Here is a 15,486-nt window from a genome sequence, read left to right as displayed (position 1 = left end):
CAGTCAAAACTGTTCGCTGCTCTGGCACCCCAATGGTGGAACAAGCTCCCTCACGACGCCAGGACAGCGGAGTCAATCACCACCTTCCGGAGACACCTGAAACCCCACCTCTTTAAGGAATACCTAGGATAGGATAAAGTAATCCTTCTAACCCCCCCCCTTAAAATATTTAGATGCACTATTGTAAAGTGGTTGTTCCACTGGATATCATAAGGTGAATGCACCACTTTGTAAGTCGCTCTGGATAAGAGCGTCTGCTAAATGACTTAAATGTAAATGTAAATGTATGCAAAATGGGTCAACTTGGAGCACATTTATCTCCTGCATGTTTTGGAATTCAGGTCTTAAAAATTACTTTCTGACCACTTCTTCCATGGGCAAAAATGATGGAAAGTTTTGTTTAATCAAAAGGGATGATGTCCAAAAGTGATGGAATTCAAATGAATTTACCCTGCTCACATACGGCGGGGACATTTTACAATTTTACAATCAAACTAAGAGCCAAACTTCAGTTGTACGTCTATTGTCGTCTAACAATGGATTAAACTTCCTTTAAAACGCTGGGGCTATGATTAAAGTAAAATGTAAAATCTGTGGTGTATTAACATTACATTTGCCACAATGGCACGTCAACAAAGGGGTTTTCAGTGAATGGTCTCGAGCATCCAATTGTAGTTGGTTTCTCGATCTGTTTTAGATTAGACGTTTGAAATGTATTATTCCAACCCAACATGGCTGCATGGTAACTTTCACACTGCACTGTTTTCACTGTTGCCAAAGGCTATCCCCATCCATTGTGGTTCTCTACCATTACACACATTTCATAAGGCTCCACACATCAAACAGCGGACATGCTACATCATAAACACCTACTGGTTGTAATCTTTCAAACCGTCTGTCGAGAGGGATGAACATTTTTCTAAGAGCATTGTGTGTACATTACAATGAGATACTGTTTTGGAAATATGTCAACGAGCCTGTTCATGTATCATACGTATATATAATTGCATTGTTTTTCTTTTCAGCCAATTATGTTTTAGAATTCATTTGTATCCCTTATACCTATGAGAACTAATAACTTTTTTATACCATTAACCCAATGAGTCCCACCGTAATGCTGATGCATGTTGAACTTCTAACCACTTTTAAACATAGTGTGTTTGAGCTACAGACTTTTGGGTTGTACCATTGGATTCGTACATTGAGTATACAAAACATTAAGAACACCTGTTCTTTCCATGACATAGACTGACCAGGTGAATCCAGGTGAAGCTATGATCCCTTAATGATATCACTTGTTAAATCCACTTCAATCAGTTTAGATGAAGGGTAGGAGACAAGTTAAAGAAGGATTTTTAAGAATTGAGACAAATGAGACATGGATTGTGTATGTATTCAGGCTCTTAAATATTTAGCCTTAAATATTAACATTACATTTGCCAGATATTTAGCCAGATATTTAGATATTTAGCCTTAAATATTTAAGAGCCTGAATGGGGCATGGTAGTAGGTGCCAGGCGCACCGGTTTGTGTCAAGAACTGCAAAGCTGCGGGGTTTTTCATGCTCAAAAGTTTTCCATGTGTATCAAGAATGGTCCACCACCCAAAGGACATCCAGCCAACTTGACACAACTGTGGGAAGAATTGGAGTCAACATGGTCTAGCATCCCTGTAGGATCCATGCCCTGACGAATTGAGACTGTTCTGATTGCAAAGGGGTGGTGCAACTCAATATTAGGAGAGTGTTCCTAATGTTTGGTATACTAAGTGTACATTTCTTCTGCATCCGTAGATACCGACCATTAGTCTATGTGATTAACGGGAGCTAGAGTGGTATTTGTGAGACAATGGCGGATCCTGAAGGGGCCCGGGGCCGGGTCATTTTACAAAAACATCTGTAGAGTCTGAATGGTTTGAGCTACAAACTATTACACGCTATCTATGAAAAGCTGAGACTCCCACGAACATGCACATGTTGCTCTATGTTCACAAGCTACACACGAGTCGTCAGAAGGTCAGTGGTTATTCTGTATAGAAGATCCCAGGAAATCCCAGGATGTAGTGTCTATAATACTGTAATAAACGCACATAGTTGCTGTCACAAACTCAAAACTCCACACGATAACACCACTGAGAATATCCCAATTGACTGTAGAAAGGCGATACTTACACAGGAAGCTGGACCAAATGTGTTCATTTAGAACCAGCAAATAGCCACCAGTGGCATTAATACTGTATTCCTGGTCAAGAACATTTTTCAATACATAGCAATCCTTTAGGAAAGCATGTAATATTATGGCTGATATTAAGGGTCAGGTGTGGGACAGTTGTGTGTGTATGTGTGTGTGTGTGTGTGTGTGTGTGTGTGTGTGTGTGTGTGTGTGTGTGTGTAAGATTTAGGGCAGGGGTGGGCAACTCCAGTCCTCGAGGGCCTGATTGCTGTCACTCTTTCTCCATCCCTAGCAAATACAGCTGATTAATCAAATTGCATTCTAAACTGAAGATCATGACTAGGTGATTATTGGAGTCAACTGGGGCAAAACTGTGACACCAATCAGGCCCTCGAGGATTGGAATTGCCCACGCCTGATTTAGGGCATAAGGAGAAAAGAGGTTGTGTAGGCATACTCCAACATCAGCAAAACAAATTGTGTGATTTAGCCCCCCCCCTTTCACTTCTCTTCCATTCACCACCGTGTTTGAATTAAGGTTGAGATGAATGGAATGCAAAAGTGTGAAGGTATGTATCTGAATCTCTGGATGCCAGTGCAAGAGGACTGGCAAGCGTACGGTTGCTAAATGTATTATTGCTAAATACTGCACAATTTAAACACTTGCCTTCCTATCCCCCCTTCTCCAAAACATGTGTAAATATTGGACTATAAATTGTGCCTTCTAGTATTATACTTACAGATGTAGGACCTTAATTTGAGCCAGTTTGCTGCAGCAGGAAAATAATCCTGTAGCAGCATTTTTGTAGGGGTTGATACATTTTTCATTAGGGCAAATCAAGTCTGAAATTTCAAAGTAGAAATACAAACTTTAGAAGTTTGCATTTCTTGCCGTGCAGCAACAAAAGAGGGATCAAATAAAAATCCTACATCTACATAAAAATGTATTCTATTCTACTGAGCCATTTACTTTATGTTCGTATTCTTATCTTTCATTATTCTTATTGTTGTTGCATTGTCGAGAAGGAACCTGCAAGTAAGCATTTCATTGGACGGTGTATACCATACGACTAATAAAACTTTAAACTTGGTGTGTGTTCGGCGTGAGCCCCACATTTCTCAGCGAGGCACAGGCTGCCAAGCCGTGGGAGTGAGCTGCTTTGCTCGTTTAAAGGGCCCCTAGGTAGGGTCCCGGCTTGCCTGGGGCCAAAGATGCTCGAGTTGCAACTTGGTTTCCGTCGTGCCTGTCATAACTTCTAATTGTTTTGCCTGACTCCGCTGCTCCTTGCCAATCCTGTTGCCTGAAAGTAGAGCACTTTATTGGCCATCACAAATCACTGATAGGGAGTAAATCACATTATTCCAAATGGACTCTGATTCCTATGCTTGTGAATCTATGATCCTTTACTGCTTTTCTTATTAGGGAGAGAAATCTGATTTGTGAACCCATACTGTCAGCGCAACAGAAGGATGAAGGGAAACCAAGTAGGTACATGTTGTAGTCCATTGAAACAGCTCTCCTTCAGTTTACAAAGTTGGCATTGATTTGCTTTGTCATGGAAGCCAACTAGTGGACGACTCGTTTAGGTGAGCTCAAATGACAGAGAAAACTGAAATTTGACTAGCTCTATGGCCTAAGCCTAAGCATAACTGATGTAAGAGCCCTATTCAACCAAACCAAGCTCCTGGCTCTGATTAAATATGGCCCAATGTTTTAAGGATAATTTGTTGACAAAAAATGACTCAATGTAATGTGACTCAAAATGACACAAAATGTAAGTTGTTGACATTTAGTTGTTGAAAACATATTCCTGCCATTAAAACATTGTAATTCTACTAGCTGAATCAGGACACTGTTACTGAATACTGTCCAATATACCCCAGCAAACTGACCACATGTTTATCCCTTTAGTTTGCCAAGGCTAAATTGAGCTATGTGTTAATACAATGTTACCTAGCTACCCGCTCAATGTAGTCTGTTTGATCTGGTGTAATCTAGTGGAAAGCACTTACCCTTTAAATACGGCCTAGCAAAAAATCTAAATTGTGCTATCGTGCCACAGTTACCTTCACATGCCACATCCCCTTTTAAAGCTGCCCTAGGAATGAATACAGGTCTAAACCAGCCTGGAGAGAATTCCTTGAGTGCAAGCCCCAAGACATATTAGACTGTGGCGTGTAGAAAATGCATATTAGGGTTAGTTGTGTGTTTAGGTGATAGTGTAGTTGTTATACTGATATAGACTGCTGGGGAAAGAAGTGCATGAGAACAAGTGCTGTGTATGGTAACTAGATTCCCTCTCAAATTCCCTCTGAAATAAAACTGATCTTGTAAAGAGCAAAGTTTTTTTTTTTTTTTGTAAACAATTTTTTTTTTACTTTAGTTTATTTGGTAAATATTTTGTTAAACTCTTTTTGAACTGCACTGTTTGTTAAGGGCTTTTAAGTAAGCATTTCACGGTAAGGTCTACACTCGTTGTATTCGGCGCAATATATTACACACAAAATAAATAGCAAAACAAAACAGTACATTTGGCTGTTTTTGATTAGTTTGGCAGCAAATGTATGCTAAGAGTTGAAATGACTCAGGATCTGCTACAGTAAATGCTACAGCTAACAACATAGCTACAGATGTTTAATGAGTGATAATCCCACTAAGAGTTGAAATGACTCAGGATCTGCTACAGTAAATGCTACAGCTAACAACATAGCTACAGATGTTTAATGAGTGATAATCCCACTAAGAGTTGAAATGACTCAGGATCTGCTACAGTAAATGCTACAGCTAACAACATAGCTACAGATGTTTAATGAGTGATAATCCCACTAAGAGTTGAAATGACTCAGGATCTGCTACAGTAAATGCTACAGCTAACAACATAGCTACAGATGTTTAATGAGTGATAATCCCACTAAGAGTTGAAATGACTCAGGATCTGCTACAGTAAATGCTACAGCTAACAACATAGCTACAGATGTTTAATGAGTGATAATCCCACTAAGAGTTGAAATGACTCAGGATCTGCTACAGTAAATGCTACAGCTAACAACATAGCTACAGATGTTTAATGAGTGATAATCCCACTAAGAGTTGAAATGACTCAGGATCTGCTACAGTAAATGCTACAGCTAAAAGCATAGCTACAGATGTTTAATGAGGGATAATCCCACTAAGAGTTGAAATGACTCAGGATCTGCTACAGTAAATGCTACAGCTAACAACATAGCTACGGATGTTTAATGCATCAAGGAAACAAACTGTCAACCAGTCTCTAATTAGGCCTTATGATGTTTCTCAGAGCCTATGATATGCCCCAGAACACACCACTGGGACTCTCCAATGCACATTGTGGAAGCTCTGTGTGTGTGCGTGTGTGTATCTGCGCCTGTGTGTGCGAGTGTGTGGAGAGAGGCAGAGACATCACCTCAGGGGCTCCCAAAGAATAAGCCCAAACCAGAATACAGTATTGGTCTTGGAATGCAACCTCAACAGAAAGAGCTAGTTGACTGACCAGCAGACAATGATGCAGACACTTGCATTCTTCAACCTCCCTAAACATTTTGCACTATTATTATTAAATTCAGTGCTGAACAAGCATCCGACCCAATTTCTATTCCAAACAATCGCTTCAGAGTTTTAAATTTGACGAAAAATCAACATAAGTTCAAATTCAAACCACGTTACAAAATACCCAATACCACAATGAATAAAAGCCTCACTGTTGGTTTGCCTTAACAGAGGACCCCAGAGGGCCACGGGTTGACGTCTTGCATTGAGGCAGGATTCAAAGAGACATGGAGGGCGGAAGTGGGATGGCAGGCAGGGAGGCAGGCAGCTCGTTGTGTGGACGGTGCAGGTGACTCATCGGCTTCCTGAGGAAAAGAGACGAAGGGGTTTGGATGAAGGAGTTTAGGGAGGGGTGGACCTGGGGTCCCCTGTTGACGACCTCTCCATTGAGCTCGGTTTCCTCAGGAAGCCCTCGTCTCCTGCGTCCCCCTCTCCAAGGACAGATTACGTCTGTTTGTATTACCTTCCTGCTGGATGGTTCGAGGTAGTGGAGATCGCTGCTATTGTGGTGTTGTATTGTATTACAGAGATTTCTCCAAATGAGGGGAGAAACTAGAATTTGTGGTAGTAGAACCCGAGTCATTGGGGCAAAAGGATTTTGTGTCAATTGGCGGTGTCTGGGTTGTCTACATCAATGGTTTGCTTAGTTGATCAAATGCATCAGGCCATGACACACCAACTGACTTTGCAGGATTCTCAAAACAGTTATACCACCTATTTGATGACTGAAAAACGCACAAGAGTGTGTTAGCACAGAACATGCCACATCGCAGTCAGACAAAGCGAGGGCTGGCTATGAAATGACACCTATCTTCGAGGAGCAATTTACCATCTTTATAATTAACGGATGACATCTGGTTCAGGTTGACGCGAATGCCAACCCTGTTACACCGCCTGAACCGGGTATGAATCAGCCCAATTGAACTAAGAGACCAGGCCGAAGCGAAGCAAACAGCATCTGATGAACTGTCAAAGTGAGCAAACCATGAGGAGACCTGGAGTTGTATTGGCTGTAGTAAATCACGCCTTCTGCACCTCTAAGCCCTGGTGGTGTGGTGATGGGGTATATACATGCCCTGGAGCCACTTGTTAACAGCTCACACAGGACTGAATCAAAACTTGAGCAATGTGCGTGTTTTAGTACAAATCTCCAATTGACATAAATGAATGACTGGCACAAAAGTTGGACCTACTGTTTGTGCATGCACGCATGTCAAGATGGGATTTGTCCGCCCGACAATTGAACCTGCTATAGTGATGTTTACTGCTTTTCTCACAGTTTTGATTTAACTGTGGGAATAAGATCTACTGCGTGAATGCTGGAATGCGGGTATGATTGGATCGAGCCCTCTTGAAACTTACTCAACATTACCTAACTAGTTAGCTGCTTGGCCCTTAAGCTTTGCCTCAACAGGTGTCGCGGAGGATGACGTACAGATGGTCACTTGAGCTTTATTAGAAAAGCTGTGCAAAATCAGAGAACATTTCGGGTTGATAAAGGACTTGAGGGAAAGAGCTAATTGATAGAGATGCATGTCCATGTTTTCCAGAGAGTGGTGATGGGACTGAAGCCTAAAGCTGGAGCCGCGATGGAGGGAAACAGCTGGAGGAGGAGAAGAAAATTGAGGGGGAAAAGATTCTCAATCTCTCCACTGCTCTGCAGCCAGCTGCTAAAGGACAAGAGAAGTCTGTACTTTTGAACCCTGACCTCTATCACCTCCGGGGGTCCCTCTCTATTGTCCATCACCGCCAGATTATCTTTTTCTAGCACAGTTTATTGTCTCGGTCCAATTGGCTGCCTCAGCTGCTTCATCCAGTAAAAACCAGGGAACCACACAACCGTACCGTCATTCAAATGGTCATTCAATTTCCTTGGAGATTAAGTGGAATGAGCGCCATGTCTTCACTTCACTAGGTGTCATAAAATGGTCTCCATGTTTTGTGGTGAGTAAATATAGAGTAAGGATCTGTCTTTGTGACGTACCGGCGTCATATTATTGAGTCAAGATTTTGAGGCTGCGATTTCCCCCCCACTGCCACCAATTATTTGGGGGGACTACTTTAGACTCAAGAGAACCTCCTTAAACAAGAGAGACATGACTGACAAGCACGTGTTGCGTGTTCTTACATGTAGGGAATTATGTATTTACAGTACGTGTGTCATGGACAAGGAAAGAAGGAGTCCAACAGCAGTCTATCACAGTGACATCCGTTTTGTCACCAAAGCCCCATATACCCACCTCCACTGCGACCTGTACGCTCTCGTTGGCTGGCCCTCGCTTCATACTCGCCGCCAAACCCACTGGCTCCAGGTCAACTATAAGTCTCTGCTAGGTAAAGCCCCACCTTATCTCAGCTCACTGGTCACCATAGCAGCACCCACCCGTAGCACGCGCTCCAGCAGATATTTCTCACTGGTCACCCCCAAAGCCAATTCTTCCTTTGGCCGCCATTCCTTCCAGTTCTCTGCTGCCACAGTTCTGGAACGAACTGCAAAAATCACTGAAGCTGGAGACTCATATCTCCCTCACTAGCTTTAAGCATCAGCTGTCAGAGCAGCTCACAGATCACTGTACCTGTACATAGCCCATCTGTAAATAGCACATCCAACTACCTCATCCCCATACTGTATTTATTTATGTATCTTGCTCCTTTGCACCCCAGTATCTCTACTTGCACATTCATCTTCTGCACATCTACCATTCCAGTGTTTAATTGCTATATTGTAATTACTTCACCACCATGGCCTATTTATTGCCTTACATCCCTTACCCTACCTCATTTGCACACACTGTATATAGACTTTTTCTACTGTATTATTGACTGTATGTTTGTTTATTCCACGTGTAACTCTGTGTTGTTGTATGTGTCGAACTGCTTTGCTTTATCCTGGCCAGGTCGCAGTTGTAAATGAGAACTTGTTCTCAACTGGCCAACCTGGTTAAACAAAGGTAAAATCAAAATAAATAAATAAAAACATGGAGCCTGTCACCTTGGGTGTGAGGTGTAGGCCTAACTCATCCCAAAACCGGACACATCGACTGTCATTCTACCCTGAGAATAAGTGCAGAATCCAAGATGGAGATATAAGCAAAGGCCTATCTTGTATTTTTGTGTACAAGGAAATCCTTTAAATTACTACTACTGGCACTAAAGTAGGATTTAGATAGCCTTGGTTACAAGCACATACAATATCAAGTATGGATTTGGTCCATTAAAATATAGGTGTCATGTACATCAACCTTATGGGTTCAGCACTCAATCAAATACACTTTTTGTTAGCTTAGTTAAGTTGTTATCATTCCTTTTTTTGTGTGTGTTTAATGGCAAGTACTATATAGCTTACATACAGTAAGGGGTCAAATATGACTGTGCTTCCAGTCTGCTTTTGTCAAGTTAAAGCAAACAGGCTGACAAATATATGAGGTCAGCCAAGTCTTCCACATTGGCGTTAACATTTGAGTCATTTAGCAGATGCTCTTATGCAGAGCGCCTGACAGGCTGCCTCCCCATTCTAACATTGTGATGCCTCAACATGCAAGGCGTAGAGTCAAGAAGCATGACATTACCTCCTCCAGCTCATTCACTTTAACTGGGATGAATCCTAATCATATACTGCATCAAGGCTCTGTATTCAGCCGACCTGAAACACCAACCTGATCAACTCATTGACTTCATACCAGCAGACTTTTGTTGCGTTTGATTTTGCTTGGCCTGTCTGGCATGCCGTGGGACTATTCCATTGGTCGTGCTGTGCCAGGCAAGCTACATCAAGGGCATCTGAATTTTATTGATGATGACCTATGAAGCTTTCAGTTGTTGTTGGTTTAAAGTGTGAGTCGTGTGACCACAAATACTACAGTATAGCAACAGATATAACACACACGCGGTTGAGTTCTGTCCAGACCTACAGTGGGGGAAAAAAGTATTTGATCCCCTGCTGATTTTGTACATTTTCCCACTTACAAAGAAATGATCAGTCTATAATTTTAATGGTAGGTTTATTTGAACAGTGAGAGACTGAATAACAACAAAAAAATCCAGAAAAACGCAGGTCAAAAATGTTATAAAATGATTAGCATTTTAATGAGGGAAATAAGTATTTGACCCCTCTGCAAAACATGACTTAGTACTTGGTGGCAAAACCCTTGTTGGCAATCACAGAGGTCAGACGTTTCTTGTAGTTGGCCACCAGGTTTGCACACGTCTCAGGAGGGATTTTGTCCCACTCCTCTTTGCAGATCTTCTCCAAGTCATTAAGGTTTCGAGGCTGACGTTTGGCAACTCGAACCTTCAGCTCCCTCCACAGATTTTCTATGGGATTAAGATCTGGAGACTGGCTCGGCCACTCCAGGACCTTAATGTGCTTCTTCTTGAGCCACTCCTTTGTTGCCTTGGCCGTGTGTTTTGGGTCATTGTCATGCTGGAATACCCATCCACGACCCATTTTCAATGCCCTGGCTGAGGGAAGGAGGTTCTCACCCAAGATTTGACAGTACATGGCCCCGTCAAATGATGCGGTGAAGTTGTCCTGTCCCCTTAGCAGAAAAAAACCCTCAAAGCATAATGTTTCCACCTCCATGTTTGACGGTGGAGATGGTGTTCTTGGGGTCATAGGCAGCATTCCTCCTCCTCCAAACACGGTGAGTTGAGTTGATGTCAAAGAGCTCCATTTTGGTCTCATCTGACCACAACACTTTCACCAGTTGTCCTCTAAATCATGCAGATGTTCATTGGCAAACTTTAGACGGGCATGTATATGTATTCTTGAGCAGGGGGACCTTGCGGGCGCTGCAGGATTTCAGTCCTTCACGGCGTAGTGTGTTACCAATTGTTTTCTTGGTGACCATGGTCTCAGCTGCCTTGAAATCATTGACAAGATCCTCCCGTGTAGTTCTGGGCTGATTCCTCACCGTTCTCATGATCATTGCAACCCCACGAGGCGAGATCTTGCATGGAGCCCCAGGCCGAGGGATATTGACAGTTCTTTTGCGTTTCTTCCATTTGCGAATAATCGCACCAAATGTTGTCACCTTCTCACCAAGCTGCTTGGTGATGGTCTTGTAGCCCATTCCAGCCTTGTGTAGGTCTACAATCTTGTCCCTGACATCCTTGGAGAGCTCTTTGGTCTTGGCCATGGTGGAGAGTTTGGAATCTGATTTATTTATTGCTTCTGTGGACAGGTGTCTTTTTTTACAGGTAACAAGCTGCGATTAGGAGCACTCCCTTTAAGAGTGTGCTCCTAATCTCAGCTCGTTACCTGTATAAAAGACACCTGGGAGCCAGAAATCTTTCTGATTGAGAGGGGGTCAAATACTTATTTCCCTCATTAAAATGCAAATCAATTTATAACATTTTTGACATGCGTTTTTCTGGATATTTTTGTTGTTATTCTGTCTCTCACTGTTCAAATAAACCTACCATTAAAATTATAGACTGATCCTTTCTTTATCAGTGGGCAAACATACAAAATCAGCAGGGGATCAAATACTTTTTTCCCCCACTGTACAGAATACCAGGTGGAGTGACTAAAATAAAGAGTATTTCTCGCCAGATAACAGCTGGGTTATTCAACACTGAAATAAGTCTGGCCAATGGGGGGGGGACAGGATAGGGTGTTTATACAATTCACATTTTTAGTCATTAAGCAGACACTCTTATCCAGATCGACTGACAGTAGTGAGTGTATACATTTCAACTTCTTTTTTTTGTGTACTTTATTTAGTCTTCTCCGTACTGGTCCCCCATGGGAATCTAATCCACAAGCCTGGCGCTGCCAGTGCCATGCTCTACCAACTGAGCTACACAGAGGGAATATAAGCTGGCACAACACCGCCAATACCTCACTATACGCCTCCTGGGAGCAACCTTAGATTTAGGGTGTAGTGATGCAATGCCTTCTTCAGCACTGATAGCGATCAAAGGCACTGATAGTAGACAGAGGATTGGGCTTGTGTATGGGATTTTAGGATGAGCTTTCGCAGGCTAATGAGAGAGTGAGAGTGAGTGACGACGTTTACATGTGCACAGTATTCCGAATAGTAGCTCATATCCTGCTTAAGGTCTTATTCAGGAACAAGCTGTTTACATGCACCTTTGATATCCCGCTCATGACGAGGATCCCTGTATCCATGAATAAACAGAATATTCCTCATTTAAGTTCATATTGGTTAAATGGAATAGTAACTGAAATATGGACACTGACTGTAGGCCTATAAACTCTCATATAAGCTACTATAATGTTAACTCCTGCAGAATGATGCATTTCATGCAGTAAAATGATACAACAAATGTTAATTGTCTCAGGAACAGGAGTGGAAATATGATTTCTTTCTTTCAGCATCTCTTGAGAAAATGTGAGTGTGAGTGTAATGTGTTATCTTTGACACTGTTATGCAAGCAGACAGTATTTCAACCACCTAAAATATGCACCAAAGACAAACTGAAGTCTTATCAGAAACCTGTTTCATCATTTTTCTCAGCTTTTCATTTCCTTCAAACTGGTCAAACTGATGACATTTGGACATTTTGCACAGACGTTTTCCACTGTTTTGGAGTTTGCGTTTTCTCCCAGGTCCCTAAACGAAACAGACAACTTTACCAGTGTTAACTATTACTAATGCATTCATTCTATTAATGTAAGACATTATTCTCGTGAGCACTACTTTATTTAGTCTTCTGGGGCAACAAGTTATGACAGAAGAGAAGCTGCATGTATCTAACTATAGTTGACAAACAAATGGCCTACCAAATGCCAGAAATTATAATATGTCCTACCAAATGTCAGAAATTATAATATGTCCTACCAAATGTCAGAAATTATCAGCAGAAAGCTGTCTAAATTAGGGGTGAAAGTAGCCAGTAGGCTATACGGTCCAGGATGGAGTAACAGCAAAATAAATTAGTATGGAATTATTATGATGGATCAACCTGCGCAGTTAGCCTACTTCTTGAAGTCATTTAATTGACAATCAGATGAAAACATCATCACACAACACCCATGATATGCGAAACTGAGCCTGCGCAGACCGCGAAAAACAACACTAAACAGGATATTTACATGCCACAGTATCCCGTCTAAGATCAGCATATCCCAGGCATCTTAACCGGGTTTCTCAAAACCGGGATACAAGCTTTTTCAGGTTATTGTAAACAGGATATGATGTTTATATGCGTCAACTCAAAAACAGAATACTTGAGTATCCCTAATAACAACGGGATATTGGTATGCATGTAAACGTGGTCAGTGTTAAACTTGTGGCCTGCCTACACTCAAGGGGGAGAGTGTCTGAGCAGACAGGCAGAGGCTGCATTGTTTCATCTCACTCTATTTTTCTTGTCTTCCTTCCCTTCCTCCTCCCTCTCTTCTCCTGACTGGTGCTATCACCGCCTATCACATGTTCATTCAATATGCCATTGTTCCTACAACAGTTCATTTTTTTCTTTCTTTCTTGTTTTTTTTTACTAACGTTTTTGGGGGTCGATGGATAAGAGCTGTCTTATATTGGACTGCAGGCTTACAGTGTACAATAAAAGTCCATGTTCAAACTGAGACGGTAAAGATGGAACCTTCCATAAAGGAACACGGCACTGCGGGTTCACCCCCAAAAAATGTATTTTAAGGACATATGTGTTTTTGTTTCAATGTCCAATGAAAGTGTTCGAAAGACTAACAGTGTGTGTGTGTGTGTGTGTGTGTGTTGTGTGTGTGTGTGTGTGTGTGTGTACACGCATGTCATAGCTCTGTGTAACAATGACAAACCACTGCCCTATCATTTCCCATCCCAGTCTCCTCCTCTGACACAAAGATGGTCAAACAGTCAGAAATCATTCTGTCACCGAGTGCTGTAAATCCTAGGTGTAGGCCGAGGCCATCCATAAACCCTGATAATTTAAGCATTTAACCTTTCGCTCTTTAAAGTGGCTTGTTTGCTTTAGGGATTACCGGGTAGCCCTTCCCTGCTGTCAAATGACCTATTGGAACAGTTTCTTAGTCATTTAGTCAATTTCTTACCTTGCATTGTTGTTTTGGTGGGTTCTGGGAACAGTGGGATGAGCAGGAGGTAGATGAGGTAGATGAAGGACAGGGCATTGTACCGGAACAGACACGCTGCAACACAATAAGGCAGCAAGTACCAAGTCAGATCATAAACCATCTGTGACATAACACCATGGATAAATCCCCCTTAAGAAGTTAGCACCCTTAATTAGAAGGAACCAAAATAAAACAGAGTAGCAGCACTGACGTTTCAAATTAAAGGGCGAAGAAGTTCTGTGGCTCACTAACAGTTATGATGGCAGCTTTGGAGAGTGGTGTGAACGATGTCAATGGGAATGGAGGAGAGGGAAGGGATAGCTCTATAAACCTCAACGTTTTTTTGGATAGACAACCGCGCTGCACTCGACATTCCAACAGTGTTTGACAACAGGCGTTTTGCCCTGGAGCAAACATGGCAGATCTCTGTCGGAGTGCCGAATTGGAGCCCGAACGACATTACTACCGCTGCCCATGCCAAAAACATCCAGATTGCATTAAGATAAACCGTGGCTGATGCCATTTCAGTCAAGCATTCAGCATGTCAGCCTGAGTACCAGTCCATCCATTACCTAGGAAAACATACATGAAGCTCAATCTGCAGCCGGAGCAATGTTTATGAAAAATGGCACTTATGGTACTTGTGTTAAACAGGCCGGTGAGTCAGCACACTCGCATGATATTATTCAGCCGAAATGAAATACGTTAGCAGAACATTTCTTCAGGCTTTCGAACAAAGTGGTCCACTCCCATGAATAATCAGTCGTTTTCTAAGGAGTTCTATGAATTGTAAGTAAGCATTTCACTGTAAGGTGTTGTATTCGGCGCATGTGACAAATACAATTTGATTTGATTTGATTTTGAGTTATTGCATGCAACAGAGGTTGTTGGCCTGGCCTGCTTAAAGGTAAAATAAAGACTCCATCGCTCACTCACCAACCCAGAAGTAAACCATAGATTTAAAAAAATATATATTTCTATACACACAACAATAGACACACTGTATTTGTGTTCTTTTCTCTCTGTATTTCCCCTGATACAGCACAGTGACAGTGGTGTTTTTTCCCTTTTTTTAAGTGGTCAGATTTGTCTGTTTTAAAGTATGATATTCATTTCTACACATCTCTGTTCTGCTTCATCTTGTTCTCGTCATTAACAAAGAACTTTGTCTCTCCTGAGTCCGTAGTGGAGGTGCAGCGATGGGACAAGACTGTAACTACCAATTGGATATAACAAAATTGGTGAGAAAAAGGGGTAAAAAAATGTTTTAACCACCATTTCCTGGTTGCTAAAATGGTAATAGTTTGCCAAATTTCAGTTTGTGACAAAGCAAACAAGTATAGTGTAGAGAATCATTGTACCATCTAAAATGTTGTATTTTCAGCTTTTTGAAGTTGGTGTACAAAACCAAAAGTAAAAGATAAAAACTAAACTTAAGAACGGGACGAATAAAAATAGCGCATATAGAACAGATCTACCACATCTTAGACTTGCTTTCAATGAGAATGACAGCTCTATAATTCACATTTCAATGTGGATTTTGTCAAGCCCCCCAAAAAGTTACATATTGTCGCTTTAAAGGTGCAATCTGTGATATTTAGCCTACCATCAAGTGGCAAGGCTGCCTTTTGTAATTCAGGATCGGACCTTTAAAGACGGCCTGCATTTACATCAGAATTGAGTCATGTAGGCCTAGTATTTACAGTATTGTTC

General features: G+C 41.8%; 1 protein-coding gene across 1 annotated transcript in view; it reads right to left on the bottom strand.

Annotated features, from left to right (window-relative positions):
* The window catches only part of LOC106590335 (piezo-type mechanosensitive ion channel component 2-like), a 156,859-nt gene that overhangs the window by 111,587 nt on the left and 29,786 nt on the right, over positions 1-15,486 (bottom strand). The window contains 1 exon segment of the mRNA XM_045710585.1: positions 13,753-13,848. Coding sequence (XP_045566541.1) covers positions 13,753-13,848 — 96 coding nt within the window.

The sequence above is a fragment of the Salmo salar genome, chromosome ssa29 (genome assembly GCF_905237065.1).
Source record: "Salmo salar chromosome ssa29, Ssal_v3.1, whole genome shotgun sequence".
NCBI lineage: Eukaryota > Metazoa > Chordata > Actinopteri > Salmoniformes > Salmonidae > Salmo > Salmo salar.
This window is presented reverse-complemented; position numbering and strand designations above follow the sequence as displayed.